Genomic DNA, 22,057 nt, shown 5'->3' with positions numbered 1-22,057 from the left:
GATGCCTGTGCTTGATTTTGAAGACGTTATTCGTCTGCGCAGAATTCGACCTTACTTCTGTAGTTGTTCTGTATCAGAAAAAGAAGTAAAAAAGAAGAGTCACGAAAAGAGTATTTATTGGTATTCCGACATCCGTAATTATGAATATACACAACGACCCTGCATTTACTTAAATATCCACAGGTTCCACGAACTAGCTGTGACCAGCAAGGCAGCAGAAAGCAGTGTGGCTGAGAAGACTTCAACGGCGCATGCGCGGTTGTCAGTGGGCGGCCGCCCGCTTACGAGTCGCGGCTTCGGCCCCTTCCAGCTTGTACTCGAGCGTGCCACTACGGTAGGCGCGCGGGTTCTCAGACAGCCGCTCAGTGAGGTCCTGCTGGCGCTCTTCTTCTGTAGCCTCCGACAGCGCCTTGCCACGGCCGTAGAACGTGTCTTCCGTGTACAGCCGGTCCTTCTGCCGGTACGTTCCGTGCAGCTGCGAAAATATATTAAGCGTTCCACTGAATTTACGCCACACAAAAAACAGTTCCAACAATTCCATTAGAATTTTCAGCAATGCCACAAAACGCCGAGGAAGAATGCACATCAACGGAGCTAGACATTTATGAAAACATAAAAAATACCTCAAAATCAACCAAACAACTGGCGATGACTCGATTACAGGAGACTTATAGAAAAGGTCAGAACCAAAATTTTTAAGAGACCATGGACTTGACTTATGAGAACACTCGGAAAACAGAAAAGATTCCAGAAGTGTGGAGACAAACTAAATGTCAACAATAATAAGCAGTTATTGTATAGTAGACTCTGTACTCGTTGTGCCACAATGCTGAGGGAAAGTGTTTCTCATCAAAGTGGTGACTTCAGATGATATTCTAGTTTTCAAAAAATGGTAGCACTAGGTACTATAAAAAGGCATGTCTTATCAGGTGAGACATCAGGCGGAGGTATAAGGAAAACAAAATTACTTTTCAGTTGCCCAAGTTGAAGCATATTGAATATAAGTCAGATATGAGAGGGAAGATGGTTGCTTTTGAGTATATTGATGGACTAAGCAAGCATGCAGTATCTCTTAAACGCTACACTATCCCTCAAGTCTACCTGATGAGAAAGCGAATGTCACTGGTAGTGTTCCAATAATGATAAAAAGAAGTGAATGATCTGCAAAAAATTGCACATTTTCCTGCTGGATACAGTCACTTTTGTGATGCACTTTTCTAATGGACCATAACATACACAGAGGAAGAGGACAATGAAGGAGAAAAAATGGTCATAATTATTCATAGGTTTTTCTGGAGATCCATATCAATTTTGCTCACTTCCTGATTCTGTCATGTGAAATAATACTATGGAAGTTTTTCCAACAGTTTATTGTTTATTTTATTAAAAATTTTAAATTCCTACAGTTATATAAATCATAATTTGGAGAAGGCATATGCTCAGTCTATATAATCCACAATAATTGCCATATATGTCACATGCTGGAGTAGTTTTCCTTCCAGTATTGTGACAAAATATGATTGCAAAACTGCAGAAAACTTTCATGTGTAAACTTTGTTTCGAACTATCTATGAAGTTTATCGTATCTACTGAAAATTTTCACATTTGTTAGATATGTCCTTTTTACATCTTTTAGTCCAATTACAAATGTGAGTCATTTATACTACTGACTTGCAAAATACTTTCAAAACTTCTCCTAAATGAATTAAAGAAACTTTAGAAAAGTAACTGAGAGAATACCAGACTGGTACCTAAAGGGTAGCTCATGCACAGAACCTATTTTTATCTTAAAATGAAAAATTCTCCACAGAACATTAACCAGCAAATGTGTTGTAGTATCATTTATTGATATGCAGAAAGCATTTGATCTTGAAGACAGAGGAAATAGACAAAACCATCAAAGAATCTGGCGTTGAATCGAAATCAGCAATGAATGCAATATATAAGGAAAATCTCTCAGCAACCCGAAATAGAACCTGTTGGTTCAGAAAAAATAGATCAAGAAACCAGAGTTAAAGATCATCAAACAAAATCCATAACACTAGGAAGGAATTAAAGTAAAATGTTTAGCTTTTTCAGATGATTTTGCAATAATTTTAGAAAAGCTGAAAGAAACAGTCATTCAAATAAACGTCCTGGAAAGAACAATCAATAGAAGTCATCGCAGAATTTCAGCTGAGAAAACAAAATTTATGAAAAAGATAAAAAATATGCACAAAATATGCAGAAACACATGTAAGTAAAATAGGAGGACTTTGTAAATTTATATATCATGGAGGAATGGGAAAGCAAAATAGAGTATGGAGATTTTTAATAGATATATGAATTTATAAAGTGAATTCACTGCATGGTTTACATAAAACTATCTGCAACAAGAAATAAATCCCTAGAAATAGAAAAGTAAAATACTGTATCACAGTGGAGATACTAGAATGTTTATTTTCATATCCTGTCTCTTGCTGTACACAATCTATTAATCATACAGAAAAAGATCAACAGGATCTTTTTTATAGGAAATATAGTTAAATTTTGTGCTAGGATATTTTTTTGCTGGAGACAACAATTTTCGAGTTATTGAAGAAAAATGCGTTTGAATGTCACTTTTGTACGTTTCGCACGAATAACTACTTTAAGGTAGAACTAATAGTTTGTGCTTAACACGCAAGAGAATATTAAAATCTTGCACATGCATTTGAAGGCGCTGGGGGTTGCGTAAAACCCATGTGTTGGAGCATCTGAATCCCCCTGCAAAAGGACAACAAAAACAAACAATAAGCTATAAGGTGGGTATGATAGAGATACTTGAAAGATGAAGTACTAGAAAAGTAGTGGGCACTATACAAACAACAAAGAGTTGGAAAAACGGAAGCGATGAAGAGAGCTACAAAAATACATAAAAATATTAGAAATAATGGCAAAGTGAAGATAAATCTTCTTTGGACACCTATACCCAATGGATGGCAACAAGATAACAAAAATTTTTGTAATTGTGGGAAAAGAAGTTAATAGCGGGGATGACAGGCATAAGAAAAGTACTTGAGAAAAACAGAGTAAAAGAATCGTAAATAACGGACAGAGACTAATTTAAGAATAATATTAAATTTTTATTTTCAAGATGGCTGGAAGACAGGAAAATGCAACATAGCAAGAAGATGAAAGACTTCTGATAAATTGGGAAACAACAATGAAAAAAAATGAAGTTGTGTGATTGCAGTTGGACAAATCGAAGTTTAAAAATGAAAGAGTTTTGAGGAGAGCATGAAAATTGTGCTATATGTGATTGATAATTATATATGAGTAAATTCATTTCTATAGCACTAGAGCCAAAAACTGCTAAAAAAGTTCATTTATGAAATCACTGCAGTGTCAAAATAGAGGTTGCATGAATTGTAACCTTGAATCAAAAAGCCGTTTGTGTTTCTGGCGAATTGGCTCTAATGATTCCTTGGGTCGAGTCTTTCATACTGATTGCAGGAGAATACTGCTGTTCCAGTTGAGGAATGATCATGAATCACAGATACATGTATTATGCATACTGATCACCTAGCGCAATGCTCAGAAGTGAATGCTGAACTATTGCCAAACGCAACTTTGCCATGTTTAGGAAAAGTACTAGACGTTTGTAGACACCATGTGGATTGGACGCTATCTTCTGGCTATTTGGAACCACAAATGAGCTCGTGGATGTGGACGACTTTCGTAAGAAAAAGGAAGATTTGGGTTCAATGCTACGTGAAGAAGGTATCATTAGAGACATGGCACAAGCTCGAAGTAGACGGTGTAAATGAGATGGCTTAGCAGTAACAGGAAAAACTAGGCACTGGCAGAGTGTAAGGCATAAAACATATTCTACAGGGACACCAGACGACGATTACTATGGGACATCAACATTTCTATTCGAATATCTTCTCTACTTGTTTTTCATGAATATTACTTTTCACGCTGTGTTTCAAAATAAAGGTAAATAACTATTCACACAACACTTCCTATGTAGTGCATATTTACAACTAAAAAATTAATACATATTGTGAGCAAATGAAGAGATACTGGGAGGAAAAGAAGAAAAGTGCTAATTAGGTTCAAATGCGTTCTTTAATTGGTCATAAAAGAAACCTGACCAAATGAAGTCAACAACAGGTTATGATCCTGTCATGCACATCCATATGTTGATGCTGTTACATTACATTTTGCGTTGTCTACTAAATAACAAGTTACGAATAAGAGAAGCAAATAGATAATGAATATATGTGTATCCTAAAACAAAATGGTTCAAATGGTTCTGAGCACTATGGGACTTAACTTCTGAGGTCATCAGTCCCCTAGAACTTAGAACTACCTAAACCTATCTAACCTAAGGACATCACACACACCCATGCCCGAGGCAGGATTCGAACCTGCGACCGTAGCGGTTCCGCAGTTCCAGACTGTAGCGCCTAGAACCGCTCGGCCACTCCGGCCGACTGTGTATCCTAATTTAAGGAACAGTAGAGGATGTTCTCTAGCTTCCATGTTTTGAATACTTGATTACATCTGACCTCTGTTTTGTAGTAAAATTTTTTGCATTGGCTTTGTCGTCAAATCAGGTGATAGTTACGTCAAATGTAAGGCTCTTCTGTGATGTAAGCTGTATTCTTTATGATCTCCTTAAATGAGTTACTTCCCTTGCAAATGTTATGTGGTTCATATAAAGCAGTTTAAAAAGACACTATGTTTTGGAATTACATGACACAGGGCCATGTCTCAGTATAACACTTTAGACATGGTAATTACTTTCCAATTCACAACTTGAAAACTAGCTTGAGAAATTAATTATATTTTATCAATATGCGTATTCACATGCACAAAATTAGTTACACTCATTACAATTATTTATCTGTCTTTTTCGATACTATGTCCCAGCTTCCAGAATGATCTGTTTACAAGAACTGGAGAACAGTACGAAGTACTTTGAAGTTGTTGTTATCACCTAAGTGAAGTTCTGAAATAAGCAATTCACAGGCCGAAAACGCAACAAGCAAAGATACTGATGCAGTATGACTATGTTTAAAATGCTCTTGGTTAGCAAGTTTACCGAAGAGCGAAAAATGAAGTATAACAGATATCACAGTCACCATTCTTTCGTCTGACAGTGGTTTCCGTAAAGCAGTACTTGTGCAAGAATATGTAACAGAAATTCGCTAAAGTGCTATCTGAACTCACCTTGTCCCAAATGTATATGTTGAAGGCAAAGTTGACGTGGAAGTACTGGTGGTGGTTGTCGTGGAAGATAGCGTCTGGCTGCCAGGGCTGCCACCAGTATGCCTTGAAGTTTATGCCAGAGTGATCGATGATGCCGTGGTAGTACGTGTAGAGCGCCACACCACAGAAGGGGACTGTAAATCATTAATGTTGACTTTGATTAGCATTCAACAAATATGTATATACACGTTTCCACAGTTATTAAGTTATTTCCCACACTTCACTCACCGATTTTCACAAATTTATATTACAGTTGAGATATTTCTAACAACAGCACATTTGTCAAAGTCAGACCGAGCGAGGCGGCACAGACGTTAGCATACTGGACTCGCATTCCGGAGGAGGACGGTTCAATCCCGCGTCCGGTCATTTGATTTAGATTTTCCGTGATTTTCCTAAATCGCTTCACGCAAATGCCGGGGTAGTTCCTTTGAAAGGGCAAGGCTGACTTCCGTCCCCATCCTTCCCAAATCCAATGAGACCGAAGTTCTCGTTGTTTGGTCTCTTCCACTAAATCAATCCAACCCCAACCCAAGACGCACAGTCAGTCAAAGTCTGTTCCAGTTTCACAGTCCAAGGGCAAGAGGATGCAGCGAACACCTGCCCCTCCACTACATGACTCCTTATGGTGTAAGTCTGATGATGATTTCTATGAAAATGTAAGCGGTGGCTTGAATCTAGCACTTCCACAGACCATGGAATGTTACGCTTGAAACATGCAATTCCCACCATTGATACCTTAGGGTAAAATAGTCAGTTAAGTATCTATACACTTTTAACCTTGATAACTTGGAACATGCACACTGCGTGGTGTCGTCCAAAGAGCGAGGTGCCAAGGCAAGGTTGGTACCTCACGACGGAACCACGAGTAAACATAGTCGCTGCCAGAAGCAACAACAAATGAGAGACGGTGGTATAGACACGCCCACAAGAGTTTCCATGCGCAATGGCACCAGCTCGCTCAGTTACTGAGCTCAGTGACCCTCAGCCCTGTCAACAATCATCGCCGATGACAGCAGCACCTTCTCTCTATCGAGACAGCAGTGCGACAGTTGCATTGCACAGAACTCTGCATAAATGTTAATCGTCAAGTGCACTCTGTCAGAAGAGACTATAGTGCACGTCATATACGACGGCGGCCGAGTTTAGGTTTGTTCTGTGCATCTGATGTCACAAAACACAGCCAGCGAACAGAGAACGACATTGCCAGAGCTCGAGTGCAATGCAGAGCACGGACGAGTGTCTTCAGTTTCAGAAATGTTCAGTCATAAATAAAGTAATTGAACAAAAGCAATGTCTTGATAGCAGACTTTCTTTTATAGAAAGTTTGGAAAAAGCGTTCTTTATACCAATTGCTTCATATTCTATGAATTAATTAAACCAAACAAGCAATAAACCTCCTAATTCAGGCGATAGCAAGGAAAGATGTTTGTATCATTCTCACGAACCGCTTTTTCGGAATACAGAACAGCAGTAATTGTTTATTTCCTATTGTACTTTGACGAAACGTGAATAATTCATAGTTAGACCAACAGTGTTTGTCGGTATTTGGCGTGATGTTTGAGTCTTCCAGGAGTTCTGTTGAATGACAAGCTGCGTTAGCAAAATGGTTAAGATGTTTGGCTGCTATGTGATGGGTTCTGAGTTCAAACCTTGATTGGTGCTCAATATTTTCTTTATTTAAAAACAATATCGAAGTGTCTTACTTCATGAATTTTATTCGTTTGAATGTAATTTTTTGAAATTTCTACTGCTTTGTCTCTTCATTATAATCATAAGTTTTCGGCTTTTCTAATTTTGTCCTCCAATATTTCTTTTCACAGCAATTAAAAACAATGAAAAGGCACACATACACTATTCATGTTATCTGTTTTGTTTGCATATCTTCTCTTCCGCAGTCGCTGTTATACCATTCATATTGTGGTATATTCTTTTGCGACAGTATTAAAAGTATTATTTAGAGCAGAATTTCGGCTCGTGTGTTGCCGAGCTTCTTGATTGTCTGCCTCAATTCTTTACTTCGCTGCTTTGGCAACATCATATTCAATGTTTTCGTCGACTGATCTATGTTTTGGCAAGTATTTGCCATCCGTTGTGACAAACACACATTGTTTGCGCACTGCGCCTCACTGACAACATATTTTAGTTTCTATGTTTTATTACGTCCACAATCCAATTTTGTGTACTTCGCCAACTTTGCTTTAATCAGAACGTTTTAGAAAAAAGCAAAATGACTCTGGTATAAATAAAAGTTTTATTACAGTCGCTGAAGATGGAATATTTCCCAATATTACATACGACACCTATCTGGTGGCGATGTGGCTCTGAGCACTATGGCACTCAACATCTATGATCATCAGTCCCCTAGAACTTAGAACTACTTAAACCTAAATAGCCTAAGGATATCACACAACACCCAGTCATCACGAGGCAGAGAAAATCCCTGACCCCGCCGGGAATCGAACCCGGGCGCGGGAAGCGAGAACGCTACTGCGCGACAGCGAGCTGCGGACACCTATCTGGTACTTAAATTAAATGAGGCATTGTTATACAGTAAATTTTGTATGAAATTTAGGTATATTGTCCACATTTCATTCTCAACATTGTGGCAACTAAAATCGACCATACGGAAAGTATACACTATGGACTTTTACCTTTGCAAACTCTTCAAAATTTCGTGCAGTGGTTTACTACATTTAATGCTACACAATAACTGCGTTGAACATCGAAACAAAATTAAGTCATTTATAGGGGGGGGGGTAGGGGGGGAAGGGGGGGAGGGGGGGGAGGTATCAGTCAAGAAGATGTGTGAAAATCAAATTTTTGGGCCAAATAGTTTTTGTGAGATCGAATGATAAGTGTGTCAAAGCAGTCGGAACACCATGTGTCTGCACAGGCGGCGAGCAGTGTAGTGATGACAAAATAGCGCGGAATGCGGGGAGCACGTCTCTGCAGCAGCGAAAGGGTTAATGCGGCCGTGGTGGCTTTACTTCATGAACTGCGCGCTCCCCCCTAAACGTAAGTTTGCGAACTATACTCTACTATGGCGCTGCTTCTCATGGCGCGTGCGTCGTTCGCAACTGGCAACGCAGCAATCTCCCGCGTCTGGGCGGGCATGCGCGAGCCGCAAAGATAAGTGAATTGAACTATAGTTCTGTATCAGGTGATACAATAATGTTCAATGGCAGTAATAAATAATCATTACTTTCCTGCGGGCGTGGCATGTTACAGAATTAAGTATTTCATCTTGTTCAATATCTAATGAAGTGATCTGATATTTTATATGTTGTAGTATCATCTCAGCCCCTTCTGGCGTAAAGCTAAGAACCACCATTGTACTGACGAGTATTATTTCGTGCGGTACAACAGAGTGGCTGTTAGGTGTAGAGGATATGCACGGTGGAGACGCCAGGAGCTGCTAGTGGACTCACCGAAGTGGCAGGGGATGACGAAGAGCGGCAGACACAGCGTAATCTGGATGTGCATGATCTCCACTGGGTGGATGGCTGTCACGGAGAAGGCGGTCGGTTGCTTGTACTTGTGGTGCAGCTTGTGGAAATGCTTGTAAAGGAACGGCGTGTGGTAGATGCGGTGCAGCCAGTAGGTCGCGTAGTCCTGTGAGGATGCAAATGTTGCAATGTGATGCTAATCGATATCGATACAGTTTTTCAATGTTAAGTCAACATGAACATAATCGTTGTACTAATAGCGGAGTCATCTTTTAGATGCTGTTGCAATATTTTTCTATATCAAACATTAAACTGTAAAATACAGCGAGAACTGTCACTGTTGTGTAATATCAAGTTATGCACATAGTTTGTTATTAAACTAAGCATTAAACTGTGTTTAGCCGGCCGATGTGGCCGAGCGGTTCTACGCGCTTCAGTCTGGAACCGCGCGACCGCTACGGTCGCAGGTTCGAATCCTGCCTCGGGCATGGATGTGTGTGATGTCCTTAGGTTAGTTAGGTTTAAGTAGTTCTAAGTTCTGGGGGATTGATGACCTCAGATGTTAAGTCCCATAGTGCTCAGAGCCATTTGAACCATTTCTGGAACTGTGTTTCAGGTATGTAGGTGCTTTGTAAAACGTACTGGCTTAACTTAAATGGTCAGTTAGGCATTGTTATTACGAAAGCACACCATAGTTTTAGTCATTAAAGCGAGCAGTGCACAAGATAGACATACAGTACTAATTGATCGCCGATTCAAAAGTCGCCACTGTTGCGACACCTTCTAACTCCCGCGTGTGCCTCTGCGGCTGCCGCTGTTAGGTGACTCTGTAGGCAGTGATCTGATAAGCCATGGTTTTGAGCACTTCTCGTAATTTATTGTGGCCGACGCAGTCAAAGGCTTTAGCATAATCAATAAAGCAAAGATACACATCTTTCTGGAATTCTTTTGAATTATGGAGAAGGCAAGAGACTTCCGGAAAGACGTGTATCTTGCTTTCTTGATTGTGCTAAAACCTTTGACTGTGTCGGCCACAATAAATTAAAACCTTAGAGTACCAGATCACCTTACATGGAACTTATACTCTGATCAAAAAGCCACGGTGAGGACCACGTATGGAGCAACTAAATGGGAGAAGATTCAGAAAGGAGTACAAGGCTGCATATGCGGCCCTGTGTATTCAGTCTCTAACGCAGAACACGTTATGGGGAATGCCGGGCGAGGTGAAGAAGAAACTGTAATTAAAATAGCTAGGATAAATACCTGTATAAATAACCTAATATATGCAGATGATACCATACTGATGACAGAGCGTGAAGAAGAGTTAAAGACCTTCTTACTGAAGGTGAAAGAAGAAAATGCTAAGGCTGGTCTAAGGTTGAATGTCAAGAAAACGAAAATTATGGCAACTAAATCTCTCTCTTCATAGCGTATAGAAGGAGAAAAAATGGAGGTAGTTTATGTGTTCAATTATCTCGGCTCCCAGATTTCTGCTGATGGTGACTGTAGTTGCGACATCAAGAGATGCTTGTTACTTGGTAGGAAAGCAATGTCCAACCTTGACAATCTTCTGAGAAGTAGAGACGTAAATTAAACAACTAATGTCCGTTTCGTGAGGGCTATGGCGTTTCTAGATGTGCGGATGTGAGATTTGAACCGTAAGAAAGACTGAATGGCGTAGAACAGACACTTTTGAATTGTGATGTTGGATCGCAAAGAGAATGAATAGGTCAATATTACAGCTAAAAAAACCAGACTGCTCTTTGAAAGGTCTGACACTGAAACAACAACTTACCTACTATGGGCACAGCATGAGAAGACGTGATCCACTGGGGAAGACGTTAAAGCTGGGAAGAACAAAGGCAGTAGGAGAAGAGGGCGGCAAAGGGTAAGACGGATTGATGGCATCACAGAGGTAAAGGACTGCAACATGGCATGTCTCCAGGAGAAAGTGCAGGACAGAAGAAATTTGCAGTTTTTAGTTCATGGAGTCACGGAGAGTCTGAATCGGCTAAACGAGTGGAGAGAGAGAGGGAAAGAGATAGTGTGAGAGATGGGGGGGGGGGGGGGGGGGCGGGCGGGCAAGGGGCGGCGGTGCGACTGTGGCGCCTCCTAGACGAAGGTGCCTGCTGTCTTCGGCAGACTGACAACACCAGTTCTCTTCCGCCATCAGCTTGGACCCTGCAGCGACCATCTACATTCTACGGACTCAACCCCGCTGTAGGCCCGGCTGCACCCGTTTGTTTTGCTGGATCTGTATCGTCAACGGCGGCGCTTACCATCGGGTGATCCAGTGACATAATGGCCGACTGTTCGGGGTTGTGAATCCTGGTGTGCCTCGTTGAACCCGCAGAGAGCTCTGTGGCTATTTTTTAGCTGGAAAGACTGGTTGTGATTCAGGACACCGTTGGTATGGCTGGCCTAAGGCAAGATGGCTCTTACGTGTGGCTCCACTCTTGTAGGTTACGATACTTAATTGGAGCACAGTTTTGGGACAAATTATAATAAGTTTTATTAATTGTGTTCATAAATGTGGATAGTTGTTGTCTGTGTAAAAAGAAAATGTTTTCCATTTTATTGAGGCTTAATGTCCGTATCACAGCAGTATTTTTTCCCTGCATGAATAATTCAGGATTTGTAAACTTGTTTCATTAAATTTGCTTTATTATGACACCTTTTATAAATTATTGTTGTGGCATTTTATAACTGCTGAGGAAGTTGTAGAGTGTATCTATTTTACCGTTTGAAATTTTGTTATTTTAGATTGACTAAATGAGACTTTTGAATTTTGTTGTCCTCTTTTATAGGAGGTTTTGAAATAAAAGTGTAACATCTTCTGAAGAAACGTTTCACACTCATCTAAATCTAGTCCTTGTATGTATTTATTCGGTACCAAATTGTACTCTATAACTTTGCTCGTGTGCTGGCGGCGAAAGTTTGCGATCGGCTCTTAGAACACTACTTGTTGGTTCAAAAAATCGGTCAAATGGCTATGAGCGCTATGGGACTTAACTTCTGAGGTCGTCAGTCCACTAGAACTTAGAACTACTTAAACCTAACTAAGCTAAGTACATCACACACATCCATGCCCGAGACTCTGAAACTGTAAAGACGCGCTATAGCATGCTAGATGGTAGTGATGGAAAACCAAACCCCGTTGACAAGGTGACGAATTATACCGGCCTATAGAATGAAGTACTCTACAAATGATATGAGCGTGGTTTTGCTCATGGAACAGGATGAAGATCGCCGACATCATCACGTGTGCCCACAAGTCGACTTTGCTTTTACCACATATAGTGCCTTGTTCACAAATGTGAAAGCGTGACAGTTCGTGTAATTTCATTTCAAAATTGAAGAAAGAATATATGCGTATCAGTTGCTTCAATAACGTGTGTCATTTTCTTATTAACTCTAAATTCACGATGTTTGTATGAATCCAGAATGTTGTAAGCACTACTAAACATAGTTGAAGTACCTATTTAAAATCCATAAACTGTTTTGCGCCTCATTACACAGAGCAGTCATTTGAGTAGTTGTGCGAAGAAAAACCTTGCACAATTGTGGTCAGTGATTTATTGTTTCTATGTCATAATGATTAAAGTGTTCAAATGGGTATATGCATGTAGACTGAGAATATATGTGTTGATACGGGTATAAGAGGGAGTGTATTTAATTTTCGCTGACTCCGATGTGATTGCCATGTTTTATTAATTTTTATCTTTTTATTTTGTATTTTCAGTACTACGCTGAATTTTTAAAGCGTTTGTCTTGTGTACATTTTTGTAGGGGAATAATTTTTGTTTATGTGTAAAGGCTCTGAGCACTATGGGACTTAACTTCTAAGGTCATCAGTCCCCTAGAACGTAGAACTACTTAAACCTAACTAACCTAAGGACATCACACACATCCATGCCCAAGGCAGGATTCGAACCTGCGACCGTAGCTTTATGTGTAGAACGATTGGGTAACATCCTACCATAAACTGGCATAGTAATCTTAGTCGCATAGCCAACGTGTATATTAGCAGCCCTATTAACAGGGGAGATCGTTCATAAAAGTATGTCGTCGTTATGCATAGTGATTATCAGACACACATGTACGATCTGTGGATTTCGTAGGCCTACCATTTTTCGTCATGGCATAGTGTATACACATTGTAACTTGCGTGCCATGATCCGTATTTTGCTGTCAATAGAAGAAAACGAATCCAATAAATATGGGTCCACAGACACATACTTTCTGAAAATTGAACTTGACTGAAGAGGTTCTTTTTGTTTTTATATAATCGAATTTCGATGTTGTTCACAGACTGCAGTATCTTCTAAGCCTTTCACGCTAATTAAGACCATGTTGTTGTTGTTGTGGTCTTCAGTCCTGAGACTGGTTTGATGCAGCTCTCCATGCTACTCTATCCTGTGCAAGCTTCTTCATCTCCCAGTACTTACTGCAACCTACATCCTTCTGAATCTGCTTAGTGTATTCATCTCTTCGTCTCCCTCTACGATTTTTACCCTCCACGCTGCCCTCCAATGCTAAATTTGTGATCCCTTGATGCCTCAGGACATGCTCTACCAACCGGTCCCTTCTTCTTGTCAAGTTGTGCCACGAACTCCTCTCCTCCCCTATTCTATTCAATACCTCCTCATTAGTTACGTGGTCTACCCATCTAATCTTCAGCATTCTTCTGTAGCACCACATTTCGAAAGCTTCTATTCTCTTCTTGTCCAAACTATTTATCGTCCATGTTTCACTTCCATACATGGCTACACTCCATACAAATACTTTCAGAAACGACTTCCTGACACTTAAACCTATACTCGATGTTAACAAATTTCTCTTCTTCAGAAACGCTTTCGGGTTAAACGTGACGTCGGTTCCGTACAGTTGTTGATGGGTGGAATTAAATGTGACATCCTTGTTTTGCAACGCATCATTTGCCTTTTAGCTTAAGGAATCACGTGGCGCTCTTTGTAGCTGACCCGATTTTCGTCGTACGTGCTGGTTTGTGCTGAATATGCGATCCTGTAGTGTCTAAACATAATTGGCTGCATTGATAGGGAAAATTTGGGAAAATCTGGGGCCTGGTGTTTGTGGGACGTAGTGGCCAAGGTGCGTGGCCATCTTGACAGTCCAGTAGTGTGGAAATGTCAATTCCAAATGTTGAAGCACAACACGGTGAAAATGTGCTGGTGTGACGTCGTGCAGAAGCCACCTATGTAGTTTTTATTGCCACAACACATTCTCGAGCAAGGTCTTCAGTACGTTGATGAGAATATACAAATAGTGAACGTCATTTAATTTACGTGGTGGCACGTATGTCCCTATTAATCTATTGCCAAATGGTTCTCCTAGATTGATCTAGAAACGGTTCTGATACTTAACATACATGTTGGCTATGAAAATTCCCAACATTATCTTTTATGAATCCATCTGATTGGTAAATAAAATCTAAGACGTAAACAGGGATCTACCAACACTCGCATGAGCAATGACTGAGTTGTAATCTGCCTGGTGCTCTTTTGTGGTCTTGCGGCTTGGATGCGCTTAAGATGGTACAGGCGCAGCAATTCTTCACATAGTACGTTCAGACGAGGTAATAACTCACGACTTTCTCTGCTACTAATCGCTGCTCACTGATCCCAGGATTTGCGCCCAGTAAGCGTAACATACTCTCCATCTGAGGCATGTGGACTGAGCGAGGTCTTCCACAATTTATCTTTTGTGACACTAGAGAACCTGTGCCCCTAAGTGGTGGATATTTTTCAGCACTGACCGACGGGCTCATATGTTACTTCCATTCGCTAAAATGTAACAGGAAATGCGCTACATCACACTGTAGACCATCTAACGAATCACCTAAACTACCGAGATAGTAAAACGCATCAAAAGTTTGTGATGCAAGCATTGACAGAATACCGAAGCAACGACTGTGGTCTTATCCGCAGCCAAACGTCTTTAAGTTCCTCCTACAAACAAATGTTCAGACTTCAGAAAATTTGCATTTGGAGACCATATTTAATGGAATAAATGTTCTTGTGTCGATAAATACTACTACTTCTCAAATTATTAGGCACTTTTTTAATTTTCTGTTCGTTTACAACGTAAATTACCATAAGTAATAACGTTTTTTGAAACCAACAGCTCACTTGCATGAATGAGTACTAGAAATAATGTAGCTTTGTTTTTCGTCAAATTTATGAACACTACTTCACTTAGGATTTCTGGAAGAAACATTAGCATATAATTTCTTTTGTAAATATGTATTTGGCATTTTTATTTTTCTGACGTGTTACACATCCTCAAGGATGTCCTCGGTATGGGTCTACAGGACGATCAGTTTATCAGATCGAAGCAATAAAATCTAAGAAAATTATGTCTCCAGTTGCAATCTAAAAACGTTATATGATCCAAGAAGTTAAGCAGGAGGTATCTTGTATTCGAACTACGTTTGATTTATTTTGTTACTCAACTTCCGACGTTCTCGACTATGTGCTGCCAGCCACAGCGTAAGTAGAATTTTGAGCTGATAAATTTTTCCTCCTCACCGAATAGCAGATTCAGTTACTTCCAACGTGGGAAATTCAGTAGCGTTAAACTAGAGGTTTACTGCGCTTCTCTCATTCTGCCCAAAGCGTATTAAAAATGGGCCGAATGGCAGGCGCTGTTTCAGTTGAACTTTGTCCTCGTTAAAGAATGCGGTATCAGCCAGAGAGAATGTAACCTGTAACTGCCTACGTAACAAAAAGGGTTCGGTGCACGCACCCAACAGTCAGTCTCGAATCTGATTCATACTGAGTATCTAAAGCGATAAAGCTTACGTTGTTCTTATCTCAAGATTTCCGAGATTGCAGTCCAATATATCGGCAGCTCCTCTTACCTATCTTCACCTGGTGTGTCGAGCTTGGATTTCGGTTGCTCTTTATCTGAACCCCAAGCAACCAATCTGTTATTATTATTATTATTATTATTATTATTATTCGTAGATCTTTCACAACAAAATTTGTCTGCCAGCGCCGACAATTGTCTTCCACTGCAAGTACGCTAGTGAGGCGTTTCCTGCACTGGACTGGCGCGTTTTGCAACGATGTCTGAGCAAACTGATCGCTGCATTAGACGTTTTACTTAAAGCCTATGTCTCTGTTTATTGAATAATCCTTAGAGAATGTTGCACATTATGTAATTCCTTTGCTTGCACTTTGAATACTCACAGCTGCGACGGAAGTCATATAGGAATCACTTGGACCTCCACAATTACAATCACGTACCACCCTCGCATTCACAGCTTAACTAGAGTCCAGATATTGAACAATCGAAATCTACGCTAGAAACACCTGAGGAACACATCTAGGAGAACTTAAGTAATTTAAGAAAGATTGTTCAACTCGAATAAAAACATATGGATATTATTAATTTCACCGGGTAAGTTTGAAGATGACGCTATTATAACAGAACGGTTAGCAACCTAACATTCTATGCATTGTTAGTCTTAAACACTTTTTCTTCTCACATAAAACTATAATCGGCAGTCCAACCAATCCGACTGTCATTAGTTGTTGACGTATTACCCTTAATTTAGCGGAAGCAGCACTGACTGGAAGATACTTTAAACTGTGAATAATTGCCTAGAGGCATGTCTGATTGTTCGTAGTCGTTAAATCGAAGCTTGTACATGAAAATGGTACTATTTTTGCGAATATTAATTCTCGATATTCTGCTCGACGTGGTGTATGAGAGAAATGACGCAGAGGCTGCAGAAGAAATGCGAAGAAATCAAAAAAGAAAGATTGATTCAACATACACTTTCTTTTTGAGTCATCAATTTTCTGACTGGTTTGATGCGATCCCCATGAATCCTCTCCTGAGTTAACCTCTTCATCTCAGAGTAGCATTTGTATCTTACGTGCTCAATTATTTGCTGGATGCATTCCAGTATCTGTCTTCCTCTACAGTTTTTACCCTCTGCAGATTCCTCTAGTACCAAGGAAGTTACTGCTGGTGTCTGAACACGTGTCCCATCATCCTGTCCCTTCTTATTGTCAACGTTTCCGTATGCTCCTTTCTTCCCCGATTCTGCAGAGTATCTCTCATTCCTTATCAGTCTATCTAATTTTCATCATTCTACTGTGGCACCACATTTCAAACGCTTCTGCTCTCTTTTATTACGGTTTTACCATTGTCCATGATTCACGACTATACAATAGAGTGTCCAAACGTACATTCTCTGAAATTTCTTGGCGTTCTGTGATTAATCTCACGGAGGAAGCTTTTGACGATGCTGCTTTATCCGTTCTAAGGAAAGGTTTCAATTTTGCACCGTCTCCCAAGCGTTCGCTAGTGGTTGTTCTGTTGAATAGGCTGGTTTCAAACTACCTCCTGATGTTGTAGAGGAGGCTAGGAAGGAAGCATGTCGTGAATTGATTGGGGCATACCAATTGATGCAAACATTACCATATAGAACTCTGTACCATAAGGACACAGTCAATAAGTGACTATGCAAATCACAATACATAAAATTACTAATTTCGCTTATTATTATCATTGTACTCTGAATTTGTATGGCTATTTGACTACAATAAACTTATTATTAAAATTTAATTTATCTTATCGTACATTCTTGCAATTTCTTCTCTTTCTGCAGAGCTAGGAGGTATATACTCTATGCTCATGTCTGTGTTGTTTATGTTTTTCTTATGTACTGAAGTTGTTGAACTTGTAAATACATTGACCTCTAAAGAAGAAATTACTGAACTGCTTGACAGTAACATTGAAATGCTGAAAATGGAATAGTAAAATAACAAAAAGGACAAAAGTGTAAGTTCAACAATAAAAAGAAACTACAACTGCAGATATGTTTTAATCCATGTGGGCACAAACTCCATCTGCAGCATTAGTTAGGAAGAAATAGTGACTGAAACACAGAATCTTGATTAGATCAGCAAAAACTGTGTGCAAAACCTCTAGTGGTAATTGGTGGTATAATTCACGGAAGATCAGCAAGCGATACGTCACCAGAATAAACACCTGTATTAGGGAACAGAGCGTCAGACTTGGAGCAGTATTCCTTGAATGAAAGAAGTTTTTACATGATAAATGTCTGGGGGAAGAAAGACTAAACCTCAAAATGTAAGGCTCTATAAACTTCAGGAAGATGTTGATAGACATGTGTGAAACTTGTAAAAGCAAGACAGACCAATACATTCTGATAGGGGTGACAAAACAAAGGTACGAACTGAAAATATTAAGTGTGTATACCAAAGAGGATTCAGTGCAAATCACAGTCAAAAACAAAAATTATGTACTGATGCAATGGAATATCAACTGCTTACAGCAGACCTACCTAACTTAAATAGTCTAAAATTGTTGAACTTAAATTCTGCTTTCAGAATCTGTAAATATAAAAATAATTTGTGTGAATAAATACTAGTTAACAGAAGATTGTCTACAAGTGTTAAATAGTATTAGTAATTTTAAGGTAGCAAACAGCTTTTGTAGGAGTACCAAATCTCGTGGAGACTCCTGCATTTTTGTTGATTCTTTGGTAAATTATAAAATAAGAGAAAATCTTAATTTTTTATGGAGAGAGTGTGTTTCATAGCTGCTTTATAGAGTTAAGTGGCTTTCACAAAATTTTGCAACTTAATTAAGAAATATGGTTTCAAGTCGAAGTTCCTGAAGGCACTAGAGCAAACAGCATATGGACGACCTGCGCTGATGGTTCAAATGGCTCTGAGCACTATAGGACTTAACATCTGTGGTCATCAGTCCCCTAGAACTTAGAACTACTTAAACCTAACTAACCTAAGGACATCACACACATCCATGCCCGAGCCAGGATTCGAACCTGCGACCGTAGCGGTCACGCGGTTCCACACTGAAGCGCCTAGAGCCGCACGGCCACACCGGCCGGCTCCTGCGCTGATAATATTATGTCAAATTACCAAATTGAAAATGCAAAGAAGGAGACCTAAGTATTTCAGATCATTCAGCTCTGTTTACTGATGTCCCAAAAGTGGTGTTATTAATCCAGGTGGAGTTATATCACAGCGTCTGAGACAGCTGGTTTACGTTCGCTTAGAGCTGATCCGGATTATGTTATTTTACCTGCGGACAAGATCAAAGCTACCGTTGTTTTGGACAAGCAGGGTTATGCTGCAGTGTTTGCTGTCTGTTTCAGCGTGTCGCAGGCTCGGTGCTGATTTCACAAAATGTGTTTAGAGAAAGACTAACAGCCTCCTGAAGGAAAATTTCTTGTTGCAGGAGACTATCAAGAGTCGTAGTTGTTTCTGCGCTGTTCCCCCTACGTTATACGGTCTCCGTAAGTTCGTCTTCGTCCGATTGTGAATAGCATCGGTGCCCCGACATATCGTGTGCCAAAACAACTTTTACTCTGTTGACACATAGGTCGATGGGGGCGCCACATTAAGAACTCGGTGTATCTATCACGTCGATTAGAGGGAATGCGTTTGAATGACTCTGATATTATTGTAAGTTTTGATGTGGTGTCTCTCTTCACTCGTGTTCGTCTTTCTGATTCGTTGCGGTTGTTTGAGTTTAGGTTTGGTGTTGATTTAATGTACTTATTTCGACATGTCTTGACTTCCACTTACCGCCGGCCGAAGTGGCCGTGCGGTTAAAGGCGCTGCAGTCTGGAACCGCAAGACCGCTACGGTCGCAGGTTCGAATCCTGCCTCGGGCATGGATGTTTGTGATGTCCTTAGGTTAGTTAGGTTTAACTAGTTCTAAGTTCTAGGGGACTAATGACCTCAGCAGTTGAGGTCCATAGTGCTCAGAGCCATTTGAACCATTTGACTTCCACTTACTATTTATTCAGTGACCAGTAACTACCAGCAGACCGATGGATTTGCGATGGGAAACCCATTGTCTCAATTACTGCCAATTTGTTTATGGAAGATTTCGAAGAACGTGCCTTGGAGTCGGCGGCTTTGAAACCTGCGTGTTTTTACAGCTGTGCAAACAATACTTTTATTGTTTGGCCTCATGTCAGTGAGAACTTGAATGACTTTTTAGAAACCTGAATTCAATCCACCCGAATACTGTTTTCACGATGGAGGTGGAAAAGGATGACTGTCTTCCCTACCTTGACATGTTGATAAGGAGGAAGTTGGATGGTACGTAGGGACGTGCCTACTCACACTGTCACGCTGACTTGTATCACGGAGCTCTCTTGACCGACGTGCTGTTACTGCCCCTCTACTGACAACAGAATATTTCCTGCTTCTTGTTATACTCTTGAGTCCTCCTCTCGAGACACCTAGTTGTCAATTCCGCGTTACACAAGAGTGTCCAGATAACTTTGATCAGGTAGTGTACGACGTCTGAGCAGATCTAGAAATTGTGGAAGTTCAGCAGTTCGAGAGACTGTGCGGCTGTGATTATACGGGAGACTCACCTGGTAGATGAATATAACCGCCCACTGCAGGAACCACCAGGTCCAGCCGTATTCGTCGAACTCGTAGTAGACACTGCTCCAGCCGCCGTTACTGATGTAGCAGGCGAGCGTGGCCGTGAAGGAGCTGGTGATGAGCAGGCTGAAGGAGCCCACGAGGATCTCGTGGCGCTCCAGCTCCGGCGACAGGAACTTGGTGGGCTGGCACTTCCACTCCTCGGGGCGGTCGCGCTGCCGCACGTAGAAGTACCACTGCCAACAGGTGAGGACCACACTCACTCAGGCGGCGTTTGGCCAATTTTCTGGAACCGTTCTGGCGTCTAGGACTAAGGCAAAAAAGTGGTCATTTTTCTCTGTAAATGTCATGCAACATATTTCAGAATATACGAACAGACTGATGGAGTTGCAATGGGAAGCCCGTTGTCACCTATTGTGGCCAATTTGTTTATGGAGGACTTTGAGGAACGTGCATTGGAGTCAGCGACCTTGAAACCTGCGTGTTTTTTCAGATATGTAGACGATACTTTCGTTGTTTGGCCTGATGATAGTCAGAATTTAAACCGGTTTTTGGAACATCTGAATTCAATCCACCCCAATTTTCACTTCCTTGATGTGTTGGTCAAAAGGAAGACTGATGGTACGTTGGAACATACTGTTTATAGGAAGCCTACCCACACTGACTTGTATCTGCGAGCTGATAGTTGTCACCATCCAGCTCAGCGTGAAGGAGTACTTCGCACCTTGGTTCACAGGGCCCACGTTATCTCAGACTCTGAAAGTTTGGCAGCTGAGCTAGCACATCTCGAAGTCACCTTTCGTCAGAATGGCTATAGTGAGAGGCAGATCAAACGTGCGTTGCGCCATCAGCCTTCTGTGCAACGGGTGAGTGACGATAGTAACGAAGTGGCACCTATGTCTACGGCCTTTTTGCCTTACGCAGGAAGCATTTCCAACAGGATTGGCCGTATTTTGCGGAAATATAATGTGAAATGTGTTTTTCGACCACCTTCTAAGATTAAGGCCCTGTTGGCATCCGTAAAAGATGATCTTGGTTTGCGTAAGGCTGAGGTCTATCGTATTCCTTGCAGTTGTGGCATGTCATATATTGGTCAGACGAACAGGGCTGTGGAAGACTGGTGTATTGAACATAAGCGTCACACACGCTTACAACAGCCGAGCAAATCCGCTTTTGCAGAACATTGCCTTGACACCGGTCATACGATGGAATACAACAACACGGAGATTCTGGCTTGCACGTCCAGCTATTGGGATAGTGTGATTAAGGAAGCTGTTGAAATCAGACTATCAAGCAACCTTATTAACAGAGATGGTGGATTTTGTTTAAATGCTGCTTGGAATTCGGCTCTGTCTCTCATCAAAAACAGAGGGACAGAATAAGTGCTACCTCACCTGTTGATTAATAGTAACTATCGATATTTCTGAGTTGGCTATCTTTGTTTGTGTTGACACTTGTTCTGTGTGTGGTGTCTTCCTTGTTTCTCCTCTATGAACCGAGGTATTAAACTTGCTTGCACATTTCCTCTTCCTTGCATTTGTGCCTTGAGAAGTGGTTCAAATGGCTCTGAGCACTATGGGACTCAACTGCTGAGGTCATTAGTCCCCTAGAACTTAGAACTAGTTAAACCTAACTAACCTAAGGACATCACAAACAGCCATGCCCGAGGCAGGATTCGAACCTGCGACCGTAGCGGTCTTGCGGTTCCAGACTGCAGCGCCTTTAACCGCACGGCCACTTCGGCCGGCTGTGCCTTGAGAATGGCAGGGTGTGCTCCTGTCGAAATATCGGCGGTGTTCAACGACGTCACCCGGCAGCAAACCCGTAAGTTATTTGAATATTTCAGAATATTTTATGCTCATTCCCTTGATCAATGCAGTCGATTTCTGACGCTTCTTCGCAAATGCAGATTATATTCGATAACACCAGTTGTTTATTTTATTC

At 40.9% G+C, this 22,057-nt stretch overlaps 1 protein-coding gene across 1 annotated transcript in view; it reads right to left on the bottom strand.

The window, feature by feature from the left end:
• Positions 1 to 262: 262 nt before the first annotated feature.
• The window catches only part of LOC124796098 (lathosterol oxidase-like), a 106,595-nt gene continuing 84,800 nt past the window's right edge, over positions 263 to 22,057 (bottom strand). The window contains exons 3-6 of the mRNA XM_047260184.1: positions 20,101 to 20,349; positions 8,670 to 8,853; positions 5,200 to 5,372; positions 263 to 475 (exon numbers count right to left, since the gene is read on the bottom strand). Coding sequence (XP_047116140.1) covers positions 263 to 475; positions 5,200 to 5,372; positions 8,670 to 8,853; positions 20,101 to 20,349 — 819 coding nt within the window. The remainder of the gene's footprint in view (positions 476 to 5,199; positions 5,373 to 8,669; positions 8,854 to 20,100; positions 20,350 to 22,057) is intronic.

The sequence above is a fragment of the Schistocerca piceifrons genome, chromosome 4 (genome assembly GCF_021461385.2).
Source record: "Schistocerca piceifrons isolate TAMUIC-IGC-003096 chromosome 4, iqSchPice1.1, whole genome shotgun sequence".
NCBI lineage: Eukaryota > Metazoa > Arthropoda > Insecta > Orthoptera > Acrididae > Schistocerca > Schistocerca piceifrons.
Note: the sequence above shows the minus strand (reverse complement) of the source record. Positions and strands in the feature narration are given on the sequence as shown.